The following is a 17,635-nucleotide window of genomic DNA, read 5'->3' as shown; positions in this document are numbered from 1 at the left end:
AATTTTCTTTAAAATAAACAAAAATAAGTCTATATAATAAGCTAAACCTCAATCTTGGTCCCAGTTTCTTTCAAATGGAAGAATATCTAAGATTTTCAGATACACACTTTGTCTTCAATTACTTTTCTATTTTTAGTAACTAGAATATTAACTGTTTACAAGCAAAGAAAAAATGTTGCATCTCAACAAACTTGTATTGACACTTGCATATCAGTCATTCCAGGCCAACATGTCTGTGTCTACCAAGAAATAATGGAATAAGTGAACATTAGTTTTTAAAAGAAGAATTCGTATTTGGTTGATGCGTTTTTAACTCAACTTTAGGTGCTGGGCAAACACAAATGAAGAAATCACCCTGTACTGAAAAAAGCAATGCCACTCACAAAATATTGTATATCTTCCATTTGCCAGGACCGACTCTATTCCACATATTAACTATGTCTTTTTTATTTTTGTTTTATGGAGTTGGTGTGAACCTCATGTTTACCTGGGAAGTTTCTGTCTTCTTAGGTAATGTTGATTTACTTGAATATAAACAAGGCCATAGTTCCGTGGTCATCACCTGTCTTGCTGAATGAGCTGGTTAATTAAAAAACAAACAAGCAAACAAACACATAGGCTCAAACATATATGAAGTACAGACATCCTCTCTTGAATATTTTTGGTTTTCACATTATAGGTGATAGGGCTCAACATAAGAAAGATAACAAAGTAATGTTGGCTATAATGATGTGGATATGTGGAACAATTTTATAACCAAATCTGCCAGTGATAAAGGAGAAAAAGTCAAATCTGTATAACAGTAAGATGGTTCAAACATAAGAGCCACATGTGCTCAAGGTCTTGTGTCTAGCCTTCTGTCATGGGAGCAATGTCATACATAACATAGTATGAAGAGTGAAAACAGAAAAGTTGATTATCAATATAAACACTGAAAATCACTAACAAGGCAGATTAATTAGTAGGAGAAAAGGCATATGAATTTATTTAACATATATACACAGGAGCTTTCAGAATTGACATCCAACCCTCTCAGTGAGGTACAGAAGCTTATACACCACCTTGAGGTTGCAGAGAGAATGACATGCAGAGGTTATGTTAGTAAATCAAGTTTTAATGGCAAGACAGGTTATAGGACAGGGAGAAGATTCTTAGCTAGCACAGGTTGTTATGTAGATGAAACCTCACAGGTAGCAGCCCTCAGGGAGATTAGAAGACAAATGTTTGTTTTCAGAACTTTAAAGGTATCAGATTGTCAGTTAACCCAAAAAGGGAAGAGGCACCTGTATTAATGCAGATTCTCTATACATCTACAGATACAAATGTTCCCACAAAAGACAGCTTTTCAGGGCCACTTTAGAATATGTCAAATAAATATATTTTGGGCTAAAATATTTGTATTTCCTTCATAGGTATTATGTTGCTTTTCAAAAATGTATATTTGATTCAGGAAAGCAGAGTAGACATTAAAACATTTTACTATAAAACAGGGAAATAAGATTCAATTATGTTCAGAATTATTAAGGTATATCATCTCACTTAAGACTCAAATTCACAATCATAAATTTCTGGTTATTCTTAACCATAGATGAACCTGAACCAACACCTTACACCTTACCTAACCTAAAAGTCTTAGCAGGATTTTTAGGAGAAAATCTTCTTAACCGAAATTTATGCAATACATTTCTTAGATATGACACAAAAATTATTCATGAAAGAAAATGAGGTGAATTAGACTTTATAAAACTTAAAATTATTTAAATATACATTTAGTTATGCCTTAAGAAGTTGTAAAGTCTACAAGAAAATTAGGATTAGAAACATGAATAATGATTTAGAATTTTACTTTAAAATGTTTCTGCCTTCTATGCATCTTCCATATTCATTACTGCTCACTGAAGTCAATATACTTAACAAGATTTAACAGCCTATATGAACCAGAACTTTCACTGAAAAGTTAAACTTTAAGGGAGTGCTGATTTATTTTAAATGTTCTCTGTAAACCCTTCTCTTTTTTGATGACCTGGAGAATCAAATATCCTTGCAAAGTCAGAAACCTTTTACTGTTAAGAATTTAAAGACTCTCTCCCTGATCCTTTTAGTTTTAACACCATAAATAATAGGATTCATCATGGGTGGGATAAGAAGATATATATTAGCTATAAAAATGTGGATATGTGGAGCAATGTGGTGGCCAAACCTATGAGTAAGAAAAGAGAAAAAGGCTGGTGTGTAAAACACCAAGATGACCCATACGTGGGAGACACAGGTGCTTAAGGTCTTGTGGCGGGCAGCTTTGGATGGGAGGTTGAAGACAGTTAGAAGAATAAGGGTATAGGAACAGATGATCAATATGAAGTCCAGTCCTCCCGTCAGGAATGCTACGATTAGGCTGTAAGCTCTACGAATCTTGGTTTCAGTACAAACTAGCTTTATTAGGGCCATAAACTCACAGTAGGTATGGGAGATGACATTTGTTCTGCAGTAGGAAAGCCACCTGAGGAAGAAGGGATGTGGACTGAGGAGTACAGCTCCTCTGAAGACAATAACCAAACCTAAGTCTACAATCACTGTCGGTGTTAGGATAGTGGAATGTCTCATTGGGTGACAGATGGCCACATAGCGGTCAAAAGCCATGGCCAAGATAAATCCAGATTCCATGGTAGACAAAGAGTGGATAAGATACATTTGAGTGAGGCAGGCTTCAAAGTAGATCTCTCTGTCATTGAACCAGAAGAGGCTCAGTATCTTAGGAAGTGTAGTAGAAGCAAGCATTAAATCAGCCACAGAGAGCATACATAGAAAGAGGTACATGGGTTCATGCAGTTTTCGATCTGTCTTGACAATTAACAAAAGAGTAGTATTTCCCATCAGTGATAATACGTAGACCAGGCAGAAAGGGACAGAGATCCATCTGTGGGCAGCTTCCAACCCTGGAATGCCAAGTAGAAGGAAGACGACCGGTTGAAGGTTGGTCCTGTTGAAAGCTAACATTATGTAAGCAATGGATAGTCCATGGTTCTGTTGAATTAAAAATCACAAAGATTATAGATATGAGAATACCAAACTTTTTAATTATTATTATGGACTGGCAAAGATGTGTACATTCAATTGCATAGAGTAGGCTATGGAATAACGTTCTCAGTAATACCATCTTTCAAAGAATCAAATGCATGTGAGTGTGATTTTTTGGGTAAGAATAATGAGCAGAAAAGTATTCTATGTGAGTATATTGCATATATATTTGTGATTTTTTTTCAAGAAGTATTGTCCAGGTGGCTGGATACATTTTAGTAGTATTACAGAGATAGCAATTGATATATTGATAAATATAGAGATATAATTTTCTACTGCCTGAGACAGTGAAAAAAGAAAAAGAACAACTACCATGCCATTTGTATATTTAATCTTTCTTATCTGTTATCAATGATAGTGCACATAGAATGGAGGAACAGGAGACTTAGGAAATACTGAAAAGCAACTAGGACAATTAGTTGAGATTTCAGAAGGAAGAGGTGTAAACAAAATAGGTCCTATAATGGAAGGCAAATCATTGAGTTAATGAAGAAAATACCTTATTCTTCATAAAATAAGAGAAACTCAATAGTAAGAAATTATCATTTTACAAAGGATAATCTAATAGAGTAAATGTCTGAATCTAGGAAACATGAGTATTCATGTTACTATATATTTGTGTTCTCTTATAAATGATCAATCAGACTCAGAATGTACGCAATGCATTCCTCAAAGTCACACAATGTGCTTGACTTGATTTTTGTTTCCCAAGTAAACTTGAGATATACAGTAAAATGGTTATTTTGCTTGAAATATTGATATATTAATATAAGGAGCCTATGTAATATGAGGCATCCTTTTTGTTTGAATAAAACTATGCATAAAAGGACAAATATAGTTTTGACCAAGATATATCAGGACTAAATCCAATAGTGAGATAAATCTCAGCTTGAATGTTGAATTAGTCTTCTTCTACGTTACTTTTTGTAAAGTCAAAAGGTTGAACCACCTTTCAGACGACAAGGAGGGCTGAGAATTCACTCCTTAGGATTTGACTTACAGCCTCGATCCTAGGCTTTAACATTCTTTTTTCATGGAAGCACTGACTTCTGCTCTCCCAAATTAAACATCTCTCTACTGTCTATAACCTGTTTAATCTTACCTCTATAACTAGATAGTCTTGCTTCACAGCTAGAGACTCAGCTGAATGATGGCTATAAGTATAATAGGTGCCCTAATACTTCTTATCCCAGGGGACAAAAGGCCTGTAAGGAACACACACACTCTCTCTCTCATTTTCTCTCTCTCTCTCTCTATATATAGTTTCTCATGAGAATGCTGTTTGGTTGTAAACATTGTAAACAGTTTCAGCAATCTTTCCCAGTCTTTCTAGGCAAAATATGATGTCTTAAAGGGATTCAATCTTGTTGTTCTTTACCACCTGAACTCTGAGCATAGAAATCAACAAGAGATAGTCTCTAGACTCCAGGTCTCTTGAGGTACTTTATTTCTTGTACTTCTCGGACTTAAGTACATGCAGGTGTTGTAAGCGCCACCACCTCCAGCTAGTTTTTGTATTTTTAGTAGAGATGGAGTTTAACCATGTTGGCCAAGCTGGTCTTGAACTCCTGATTTCAGATTATCTTCTTGCATCGGCCTCCCAAAGTGCTGGGATTACAGGCATGAGCCACCATGTCCAGCCAATTTTATTTAAACTTTTATAAAAATCATTGGCTCACAGATATCAGTTATCAGAATGAGTGGCTTGGAAAGTATAAACAATTATTTTGAAAAAGTCCTAAGAATACTAAATTTTAAATTGGTAAATCATTATTTTTAGTTAGTAATGTGTTACATACTGATAATTGGCCAACAAAGTTTCCTTTGCCCATTGTAGATTTTAAGTACATTAAAAAATAACAATATTAGAGAAGATGAAAAAGATGTCAGGATATTTTTCCTAATGTTTTACATTCTTCAACTGCATTTAGTCCATGGCTCCAGATCCTTCCAGAGGAGACTGCTATGTTTTCAGTTTCCAGTGAGAGACTTACATTTTTTAATGATTTATGATTACACTACTGGTGCTTTTCTATTTCACTGCCCTAGAGTCACATTAGAATCATTTATTTTCTTCTAATTTCTGAAAATCTTCACGGTCAAATATTTGACTTTTCAGCAATTCTGTAATTTGTGTAAATAATTATCCGCAAAAAGGATGCCAAACACTAACTATTCAAGTGCTTTTTGTTGTGTGGTTAGACTCTGACTAATATAGATGCCTTTCATAATAATACAGGGTTAGAGGTCTCAGTAATTTGTTTACTTAAAACAATGGCATAACATTGCCCTCATAGTTATCTGATTTTAATTATTACAAAAGAAACAATTAAAAGCCACTAATACCCTCAAGATAATAAAGGCCATATGTGAAACACTCACAGGAAATACTATACTCAGTGGCAAAATATTAAAAAGCTTATTCTTTCAGATCAGGAACAAGGAAAAAATGCCTGCTTTCACTGCTCATATTAAACAAAGTACTAGAAGTCCTAGTCAGAGCAATTACATGAGAAAAAGAAAGAAAAGGCATCCAAATTTGAAAAAAAGAACTAAAATTATATCTGTTCACAAATGACATTACCTTAGAAGTAAAAATTCACAAATATTCTATGTACACATTGAAAAAAGAAAGACAAACAGAAATTGCCTGATAGAATAAACAAAATCAACCTGCAAAAGTCAGTTGAATTTCTGTGTGCTAATCATAAACAATCTGGAAAAGTAAAGTAAGAGAATAATGTTATTTGCAATTGTATCAAAAAGAGTAAAATAAGAATAAACTTAAGCAAAGAAGTGAAATATTTATCTAACTATAAAATATTGCTGAGGACAGACATGGTGACTCATACCTGTGATCCTAGCGCTTTGGGAGGTAGAGGAGGGTGAATCACCTGAGGTCAGGAGAATGAGACCAGCCTGGCCAACATGGTGAAACCCCAACTTTACTGAAAATACAAAAATTAGCCAAGTGTGGTAGCAGACACCTGTAATCCCAGCTACTCAGGAGGCTGAGGCAGGAGAATCACTTCAGCCCTGGGGGACAGAGGTTGCAGAGAGCCGAGATCACGGCACTCCACTTCAGCCTGAGTGAAAAAGTAAGACTCTGTCAAAAAAAAAACAAACCTGAAATAAATAAAAGAAGATGTAAATAAATGAAAAGATACATTCATGGATTAAAAAATTTAATATTGTTAGAAGGTCAATAATATCCTAAGTGATCTACAGATTCATTGCAATCTCTACTGATGTTTCAATGATACACATTTTTTTCTGAAATAGAAGTATCCAAAACCCAATTTAAATTTGATATGAAATCTCAAGGGACCCTCAGTAGCCAAAACTATCTTAAAAAAGAATAGCAAACGTGGAGATCTCACATTTTCTGATTTCAAAACATAGTAGAAAACTATGGTGATCAAACCAGCATGGGACTGGAAGAAAGACAGACATATTGATCAATGAAATAGAATAGAGAGTCCAGAAATAAATGCTCACATATATGGTAAAATGATCTTTATAACTGCCAAGACCATCCAATGGAAAAGTACAGTCTTTTCAATAAATGATACTGCAAAACTGGAAAAAAAGTACAAAAGAAGTTAGACTTTTATCTTGCAGAATATTAAAATTGTGCAAAATGAATCAATGACCTAAATGTAGGAAATAAAACTATAAAATTCTTAGAAAAAAAACAGAAGTGAAAAGTTTCATGGCACTGGATTTGGCAAAGCTTTATTGCATAAGACACCAAAATCACAGGCAATAAAGTAAAAATAGATAAATTAGAGTTTATCAAAATTAAAAACTTTAGTGCATCACAGTATACTATCAACAGAGCAAAAAAGCAACCCTAAAACAGCAGAAAATATTTGAAAATCAAATATGTTATAAGAATTTAATAGCCAGAATATATAAAGAATTGCTAAAAATCAGTGATAACAACAACAAAATGATTTAAAAATGCTCAGAAGACTTGAACACACATTTCCGTAGAATATATAGAGATGGCCAATAAGCACTTGAAAAAAATCTAAACATCATTAATTGACAGAGAAATGCAAAGCAAAACCACAGTGAGATACAAGTTTATATCCATTAGGATGATTATTATTAAAAATATAAATTAAAAGAAAATAACAAGTGTTGGCACAGATGTGAAAAATTAAATTATTGTACATTGCTGCTTACAATGTAATGTAATGCAGCTGTTATGAAAAAATGAAAAACAAGCAAAAACAATCGTTCCTTAAAAAGTGAAACACAAAATTACCAGGTCATCTAGCAATTAGACCTCTGGGTATACACCCAAATGAAATGAAAGCAGGGACTTGAACAGTTATGTGTACACTCATATTTATAGGACTATTATTCACAATAGCCAAAAGGTAGAAACAACCCAAATGTCCATCAGATAAATGGATAAAGTGTGTATGTATATCAGTATGTGTGTGTGTGTGTATATACACACATGCATGCATTGTAATATGATTGAAACTTAAAAAGAAGGAAATTCTAGCACATGCTACAATGTAGATGAACCTGTGCTAAGTGAAATAGGACAGTCACAAAAGGGCACATGTTGTATGCTTCCTCTTATATGAGGTGCCTAGAATGGTAAAACTTATAGGCAGTATGTGGAATGAAAGGAGGGGAGAATGAGGACTTAGTGTTTAATGAATATAGAGTTTCAATTGGGAAAGATAAAAAGTGTTCAGGAGATGTATGGTGGTTATGGTGGTGATGGTTACGAAACAATATGAATGTACTTAATGTCACTGAACTGTACATTGAAATGGTTATAATGATAAGTGTTATGTGTATTTTACTACAATTTAGAACACTTTTCAGTGAAATGTCCATTAGGTATATTTTTTCTTAATACTGAAAACGTGAGTGATGATTATATAGATTCTTTTTCTTTATTATTAACATATAAATATATATTTAAAAAGAGAAACATCAGAGAAGGATTCCTTCAGTTGACACTGAATTGTATCATAAAATATCAGTAATGGTGGGAAGTGTATGACAATGATGATGGCAGCAAAAGGTATTTGAGGAAGAAAGGAAAGCATATATATAACAGTATGTAAGTATATACCAAACTTAATATAGTCTGCTGTATTTACAATTTAGTGCATAGAATTCTAATTTGACCCCATCTGTTTAGTTCACATGATACAACAAGAGAGCTGGAGACCTTGAATGATCAGAGAAATTTGAAATGGCTGTGCACTCAAACAAAATGAGTGATTTTGTTTCACTGTTTCCCAGGTATCAAAAGATTCTAAATAACTTAATTATGACCTTTTAATGCAAATGTTTTCTAAGGAAAAAGTAAGATAAAAATACTCAATATTGATGGAAGAATAAATGAGTGTTATGAAAATCAGTCTAAATCAATCTAATCCAATTTAAACTTATTGGACACATATTATAAATGAATGAATAACTGTGTCAACAAAAGAGAAGAAAGTGGTCACTGCATTCTTATCACTCTTCTATTGCATTTCCATAGCATTATCTTACTGTCTAGAAAACTTTAATAACGTAAACAATATATGGCATGAAATTAAGCAAACTATTCCATACAAAAAGGAAAAATAATATTGAGGTGTTGTCATATTTGCTAAAACAGAATGGAATCAAACATATTCATTATATAAGCATCAAAATATACAAATTTTACACAGTTGCAAATATATTAAATAAGATATAATGTGCATTTCCTAAAGCATTTTAAACAAGCCAAGGGTAGAGAACTTAGGAAATCATAATCATTGAGGGAAGAATGAAATAGCCTTTATTTTTTTATTGAGTGTTTTCTCTGTGCCATTTCAAGTTACACATCTCATGTAATTCTCACACAACCCTATAAAACAGGTTCTATTATCATTTATTTTGATGTATCAGGAAACTGAGGCAAAAATTAAATGAATGTAAATAAAGCTAGCCAGGGAAGAATACTGGACTAAGACCCAAGCAGTCTAACTCCAAAGCCTGGACCCTTAACCAATAAACTGTTAGACTACCCAGAAAAAAATAACATGGAATCTAAATTCTACAAAATATAATGTATTCACTTTAGGCATATTATCAGGAAGATATATGTTTAATTAACAGAAATGAAACCTAAGCCTTCTAATTAAGGAATGCTGTTCATCAGTGAAACTATGAGACTGAAGACTGGGGAGGCGAGGGTGGCAATGAGAATATTTGAAAAGAAAAAAAGAAGATCCAACAGATACATATGAGAAGATTAACAATCTCTTCTCCAATATTTACTAAATAAAAAAGTTGAAACTACTTGTTGGATTAGAATCTGTGGAACTTACAATAACCTGGTAAATAACAGAACTTTCAGATAATGAATACTATTCAGTTTATGGGAGTAAGAGCAGTTAGTCTTTTTCCCTACATCATCTTTTGCATTTAGATTTATTCTTCAACTGTCTCTCTTGGTAATCCAAATAAAATCAAGCAGCTTTAACCCTTAGCACCTTAAGAACATGCTCCCGTATTTTCTTGGTCCTTAGTCCGTACACAATGGGGTTGAGAAAAGGGGGAACCAAAAGGTACATATTTGCAATAAAAATATGAACATGTGCTGGGACATTTTTCCCAAAACGATGAGTGAAAATTGAAAACCCAGCAGTGGAATAGAAAACAAGGATGACACAGACATGGGAGCCACACGTGCCCAAAGCCTTGAAGCTAGCTTCTCGAGATGGCAGGCGGAATACAGAGCGTAGGATGAAGACATAGGATACAGCAATGAGGATGACATCACATGAGCCAATGATAGAAGCCATACTGAGACTATAGCTTTTGGTAGCACCTATGTCCATACACACCAGCTTCACCACAGCCATGAACTCACAGTAGGTGTGGGCAATGATTCGCGTTCTGCAGTAAGGCAACTGTTTGAGCAGAATGGGATGTGGAGAAAAGAAAGCTACCCCCCGACACACGACTATCATACCCATTAGAGATACGCGACTGTGTGTAAGAATGGTGGTGTGGCGCAGTGGGTCACAGATGGCCACATAGCGGTCAATGGCCATGGCCAGGAAGAAGCCAGATTCCATGGCAGTAAAGCTGTGGATGAAGAACATTTGGGCCAGGCAAGCATCAAAGGCAATGTCATGAACTCCAAGCCAGAAGAGACAGAGCATGCGAGGCAGTGTAGATGTGGAAAGGACCAGGTCAGTGACTGACAGCATGCACAGAAACAGGAACATAGGCTGATGGAGGCTTCTCTCTGCCCTCACCACGGCCAGGATGGTCACATTCCCCACCAAGGCCACCATGTACATGGAGCAGAAGGGAATCCCTATCCAGACATGCAGATGCTCTAGTCCTGGGATGCCCATCAGCAAGAAGGTGACAGGAGAGGGACGAGAAGCGTTGAGAAGAGGCATATTTCTTTTTCCTTTGCTTTCTTTATGAGCTCTTCTGAAAATAAAGTTGTTATGACAATGTGGTCACAATCAGACAATGAAACATGAGGATTTTTTCAGAAAAAAATCTTTAATTATCTGTTGTTGTAAGCAATTTAAATTCACTAGGACCAGAATAATAAAATGATTATTTACAGTATACCAAATTGTTGTACATTTTCTTGTACAAATTGTTGTAATGCTGAAGGGTAACTCTTATAACATGTCATATTAGCATAGAGACCTATAAGTCACGTTGTCTATTCATTTCCAGTAAAAGATTCCATCTATGGAGTCATACTTGAGCTTCTTCCAAAAAATATTTCCTGAGCAGTTATTCTATAAGAAACCATGTTCTAGAAACTGGGAATACATAAATGGATATATCAAAGAGGTAACACTCTACAAGGAGAAGGAAGACACCATAAAAATGATACATAATGACTAGTGTGTATGGTTATGAGATTGGGTGGTGAGAGTTGTCACATTTAAGCTGGAACTTGTATGATGGAGCCTTAACTATTCAGAGTCTTGGATATTATGTATTCTGACAATAAAAATATTAAGAAAAAATGCTATGAAGAGGAAGAAACTGGAAGGGACAAGGAGGCCGAGGTTTCTAAAACTTAGGAAGCAAGGAAGAAAGTCATAGGCGAAAAGGATTACTTATCCCTTTTATCAGCTTCTTCATGTCTTCACTGTTTCCTTTGCCCATTGTAGAAAAACGTCAGTTACTTTAACAGTGATACAGAGAATATAAAAATTTCTCTGCTTTATTTTCTTTTACCAGGCCTTTCTGAAAAATACCTATTTTTGTATCAATTAACTGGTTGCCAACTTATGAATGTTATAAGTAACAATCCCATAATTTGTCATGTTTTTCATCTATATGTTATTCTAAGTTCTCTATAATATCATTTGTTTCATAACATTTTTTAGTTTTTCCTCTGTTTCCCTAATCTTAGTTACCAGAAAGCTCTAAGTCTATTTACTGTTTTACCAAAAATGTTGACTCCAGTGTCAAATATGATACATGCTTAGTAGATATTGAAGCCCTGCATTTAGTGCCACCAACAAATTGGAGCTCATAGAGAGTATACTTCAGATATACAAATGTGAAAGATGCAAACTGTTATTCCTAAGGCACAGGGGGATGCCCTTCTATGGTATATAGATTTGAATTTATAAGTCAATCTCTACAGGATGCTTTCATATCAGTTGTAACCAGACATTATTTGGAGTGAAAGAGAATTTTTGGAATGCTTCTTCTTTGAGCTTTCCTTCAGTATTTCTCTCATGTGAGTGAGTTTTCCATAAACACAAGAGATCAAGCAGAAGCTCTGTACAATTTTAGAGAATTATAAAAGTACCTTTGCTTTCAGCAGAAAATTGTATAATCCATAATTTAATTGACTTAGAGAACAGAGAAAAATAGTCTCTGTCCTTCTCTGTATGGATATGATATTGCAGTTTTAGAAAGCACAATATGATATTGTGGTTTCTAAAACAGGATTAATATAATCTATATATTTATGATTTAATTTGCCACCTTGAGCACATAGTTAATCTGACACATAAAATATCACGGATTAAATTTTTTTAAATTTCTGATCAATTATTCATTTCTCTTATGTACCCATTAAGTAGGGCATAGAATATATTATTTTGAATTATATCTATACCTCTATCTACCTATCTATTTCGAGAAAAGATATTTCTTAACATTAACCACAGTCACTACCTTCCAACTTCCCATCCTCGTTTATTCTGACTTGGAACATTTGATTTAGAAGCTCATATTATAACATATGCAAAGTAATTCTTTTATTTGCTTGGTAAACTGACCTAATAATATCAGAGTTACCAGTTACTTACTTACTTACTAAAGCAGCTTTCTTAAACATCTTCTCATAGTTCCAATAGATAGTCCAGTCTCCATGGCAGAGAAACCCTGGAATAAAGTAGTTAAGCACAAGGGAGGGAGTATGAGGGTTACAGCAGAGAAAGACTCTAAGTCACCACACATACTTCACTTGTAGACAGATTCTTTATTATTTTCTGTGTTTCCCGTCTTCCTTTAAGTCAGTGACCTTGGGTAGTATTGCCATTAGCCTCAAGGAGAACCTGCTCTCACTATGTAGCAAACAAATTCTTATAAGTATAACATGCACTCATAAGAATTTCAACAGCATTACCTCAAAATACACTTTCCAGAATCAATAAATTATCCCAGATAGGAGAAAAAATGAGTTATATGGAAATACTTGCAAGAGACCAAATCAAGTTTAGCGAGTCACATGAAGCCATCCTGAATAAATGGTACTCAGGCTGGGAGGTAAAGAATATTTAAAAAATGGCCTATTGGATATAAACAGAGATAAAAACAAGGATAGATATATAATATATGCAATTATATAGCTATAATAGAGATCTATCTATCTATGCAAGTACACATAAATTAATAAGAACAAAAGCATAAACAAAGTTTCATAAGGAAAAGCAATTATGAAATAATGAATTAAAATCTAATGTAGCTGAGATTCAAAGCATACAAAGATATTTACATGGATGAGATTATATGGGCAAACAGTAGTCCCCATACATCTATGAGTAACCACCTAATTTTATAATATAGTCTCTAGAGCAGTGACTGTCATGTATTAAGTGCTCAATAAATACACACTGGATATGTAAATGCAATACAGAACATTGCAAGAGCAGAGGTGGAAAGCGCACACACTCACAGATACACACACTGGTTTACAAAACAATTTTTGCCCAAGTACTCATGATATAATCTCTCTGCTATCATCTCCCTAAAAATGCCAACCTGTAAGTGAGTCCATTAGTCACAGATATCCATATTTTTGTTCTTTCAATAGATTCACACAATATGAAATATGCTCAAGTTGAGAAAGAACCCTCATTTTTATTAAATCCTTTAAAAAAGTTGTATATTTCCTAGAATCTAGCTGTTTCTTCATTTTAACCATGGAGAATAAAGAAATGTGCATTTCTTCAGTCCAAAAATTAATATCTTTTCCTTTGAATCTATGTCATTTAAAAAACAAGAAGGTATTGTTTAAGTCTCATGTCTTTTAAATTTTTCCATAGACATTTAAGCTATTCTCTTTCTTTCCATCTCTCTCTCATTTCAAAAAAACCTTAACTAGCTCATAAAGAAATTTATTCAGAGTCAAGAAGCAAGCTAAACATATAATCTCCATATGTAGCAGCTTCAGCATGGTCATCTCAAGGGATAAATGAGAATAACATTTGACACAACAGGTCCCTATGGAACCATTGGCAGAAGAGGGAAAATTTTTAGTGGTAATGGTTGATAATAGACATAACTTCAGGAATAATTTACCTTTGCATTTTTGCAGGTTTATACCTGCAGATGTAGCCATCTCTCAGTAATTTCAAATATTATGTCAGCCACTCACCAGGACCAGTCCTGAATAAAGTAAAATTACCCAGAACACATTCTTTTTTCCTTTAATTCAGTAATCTAATTCAAATACCAATTTAAGCCAGAAACCATACACATGAGAAACTCTCCTTTAAAAATAAAAGAGAAGTTAAGACATCCCCAGATAAACAAAAGCTGAGGTAATTTATTATCACTATACCTGACCTATAGGAAATGCAAAAGTGAGTCTTTTATGTAGAAATGAAAGAGGCTAGAGAGTGACGGAAACTCATACAAAAATATAAAGTTTTTTGGTAAGGATAAAACACATGGACAAATAAAAAATTAGTATCACCATTATTTTTGTTCACAACTTTATTTTGTATTCTTTTTTACAGAAATAGAAAATGAAAGCATAAAAATAATTATGAATCCATATTAATGGATACACAATAAATAAAATGTGATATCAAAAACAAAAAACATGGTATGTTTGTATAGGAGATGAAGCACTCAAGGAGTGGAGCTTTAGCAAGTTGAAACTAACTTGATATCAGTTAAAATATTTTATTATAATTGCATTTCCAATTTAGGGGAAAAAATGCAGCTTGCTGCCAGCACAATATTCTCAATATACATACGAGATGGGTTAAGATGTTACATACTGGCAAACCCACAGCCAATATCATATTGAATGGGCAAATACTGAAAGCATTCCCCTTGAAAATCCCCACAAAACAAGGATGCTCTCTCTTACCATTACTATTCAACATAGCATTGGAAGTTCTGGCCAGGCCAATCAGGCAAGAGAAAGAAATAAAGTGTATTCAAACAGGAAGAGAGGAAGTCAAATTATCTTTCTTTGCAGATAACATGATCCTATTTCTAGACAATGGAAAAACATTTCATGTTCATCAATAGGAAGAATCAATATTGTGAAAATGGCCATATTGCTCAAAGTAATTTATGCAGTCAATGCTATTCCTATTAAACTACCATTGACATTCTTCACAGAATTAGAACAAAAACTACTTTAAAATTCATGCGGAACAAAAAAAGAGCCTGTATAGCCAAGACAATCCTAAGTAAAAAGAACAAAGATGAAGGTATCACACTTACCAACTTCAAACTATACCACAGGGCTACAGTAACCAAAACAGCATGGTACTGGTACAAAAACAGGCACATAGACCAATGGAACAGAATAAAGAACACAGAAGTAAGAACACATATTAAATCATCTGATTTTCAACAAATCTGACAAAAACAAGCAATGAGGGAAAGGATTGCCTATTTAATAAATGATGTGGGGGAACTGGCCAGCCATATGCAGAAAATTGAAACTAGACCCCTTCCTTACACCTTATACAAAAATTAAGTCAAGATGAATTAAAGACTAAATACAAAACCCCAAACTGTAAAAACCCTAAAAGAAAATCTAGGCTATCCATTAGGACATAGGCACAGGCAAAGATTTCATGAGGAAAATACCAAAAGCAATTGCAACAAAAGCAAAAATTGACAAATGGGTTTTAATTAAACCAAAGAGCTTCTGACCAGCAAAAGAAACTATCACCAGAGTGAACAGACAACCTACAGAATGGGAGAAAATTGTTGCAATCTATCCATCTGACAGAGGTCTAATAGGCAGAGTCTACAAAAAACTTAAACAAATTTATAGCAATAAAGAAAAATTATTATGAAGTAGGCAAAAGACATGAACAAACACTTCTCAAAAGAAGAGATTCATGCAGTCAACAAATATATGAAAAAGAGCTCAGTATCACTGATTATTAGAGAAATGCAAATCAAAACCATAATGAGATACCATCTCACACCAGTCAGAATGGGTATTATTAAAAAGTCAAGAAATGGTCAAATGCACTGACTCACACCTGTAATCCCAGCACTTTGGGAAGCCAAGGCAGGTGGATCACCTTAGGTCTAGAGTTTGTGACCTGCCTGGCCAACATGGTGAAATCACATCTCTATTAAAAATATAAAAATTAGCTGGGCATGGTGGCAAGTGCCTGTAGTCCCAGCTACTCAGGAGCCTAATGTAGGAGAATTGCTTTAACCCGGGTGGCGGAGGTTGCAGTGAGCTAAGATTGTGCCACTGCACTCCATCCTGGGTGACAGAGTGAGACTCTGTCACAAACAAAACAGTAGAAACAAAACAAAAAGTCAAGAAACAATGGATGCTGGTGAGGTTGCAGAGGAAAGGAATACTTTCACATTGTTGATAGGAATGTAAATTGGTTCAACCATTGTGGGAGACAGGGTGGTGATTCCTCAAAGATCTAGAAGAAGAAATACCATTAGACCCAGCAGCCTCATTAATGGGTATACACCCAAAGGAATATTAGTGATTCTAGTATAAAGATACACGCATGTGTATGTTCACTGCAGCACTATTCACAATAGTAAAGACATGGAATGAACCTAAATGCCCGTCAATGATAGACGGGAGAAAGAAAATGTGGTACATATACACCATGGAATTCTATGCAGCCATAGAAGGGGATGAGATCATGTGCTTTGCAGGGACATGAATGGAGCTACAAACCATTATCCTAAACAAACTAATACAGGAACAAAAAACCAAACAAGACATGTTCTCCCTTATAAGTGAGAGCTTAATGATGAGAACACATGGACACATGGTGGAGACACACTGGCCTGGCTGGGGCGGGAGTCCAGTCGGAGGGAGAACATCAGGAAGAATAGCTGATGGATGCTTGGCTTAATACCTAGGTGATGGGTTTATCTGTGCAGTAAACCACCATGGCACATATTTACCTATGTAACAAACCAGCACGTGTGCCCCAAAACTTAAAATAAAAGTTGAAGAAATCAAATACGTTACATATAATCTTGATGGTAACTTCAAAGAAAGTATTTGGAGAATACAAACAAAAAATTATAAGAAAAATTTTAAAATGTCATCACAAAAATTAACACAAATGCAGAAAGTAAGCAAAAAAGTGAGAGAGAAAATGCCTCAAGACATAAAGAAAACAACAACATCATAATAGTAAGTCCTTCTAGATCAGTAATTATTGTAAATGTAAATGGTTAACACCCGCCCCCCAGTCAAAACACATAGATGTGAAGAAAGGAATATATCAATAGAATTTATGCTGTTTAAAAGACAAGGACTTAAAGTCTAAGGACAGAGATATGTTGAAAGTCAAAGGATGGCACAAAATATTCCATGCCCGTAGTAACCAAAACAGAGTAGCACTGTTAACCAATATTAGATAAAATAGAGTTAAAGTCAAAAACTGTTACAAGACACAAAGACATCCTGTAATCTAAAAGTCCAACTAATCAAGAAGATATAAAAATTAGAAACATACATGCCAGACCTTGGAGCTCCTAAGTATACAAAGCAAACATTGACAGAATTAAAGAGAGAAATAAAGAGTTCTGCAATAATCATAGGAGGATTCAATATTCCACATTCATAGTAGATAGAGCAACAAGACAGAAATCAATTGGGGAATAGAGGATTTGAACAACACTATAGACCAATGATCCAACAGTCCTATATAGAATAGACTACTCAACAATAACAGAATACACATTTTTTTCAAGTGTTTATGTAATCTTATCTAGAATAGACTGCATAAAAATATTGAAATTATACAAAATATGTTTCCTGATCACAATGGAATAAAACTAGAAATCAATAGATTAGGGAAGC

General features: G+C 34.3%; 2 protein-coding genes across 2 annotated transcripts; both read right to left on the bottom strand.

Annotated features, from left to right (window-relative positions):
* Nucleotides 1-2,049: 2,049 nt before the first annotated feature.
* Nucleotides 2,050-2,994, bottom strand: LOC135270244 (olfactory receptor 52D1-like). Its single transcript, XM_064365612.1, has one exon. It carries the CDS (start codon nt 2,992-2,994, stop codon nt 2,050-2,052), a length of 945 nt encoding a protein of 314 aa, XP_064221682.1.
* A 6,560-nt stretch (nt 2,995-9,554) lies between these two features.
* Nucleotides 9,555-10,499, bottom strand: LOC135270243 (olfactory receptor 52D1-like). The gene has a single exon (XM_064365611.1). The coding sequence runs from the start codon at nt 10,497-10,499 to the stop codon at nt 9,555-9,557; it is 945 nt and encodes a 314-aa protein (XP_064221681.1).
* Nucleotides 10,500-17,635: the final 7,136 nt, after the last annotated feature.

This window comes from Aotus nancymaae, unplaced genomic scaffold (assembly GCF_030222135.1).
Source record: "Aotus nancymaae isolate 86718 unplaced genomic scaffold, 86718_ANA_hifiasm-v0.15.2.pri h1tg000059l, whole genome shotgun sequence".
Taxonomy (NCBI): Eukaryota; Metazoa; Chordata; class Mammalia; order Primates; family Aotidae; genus Aotus; species Aotus nancymaae.
Note: the sequence above shows the minus strand (reverse complement) of the source record. Positions and strands in the feature narration are given on the sequence as shown.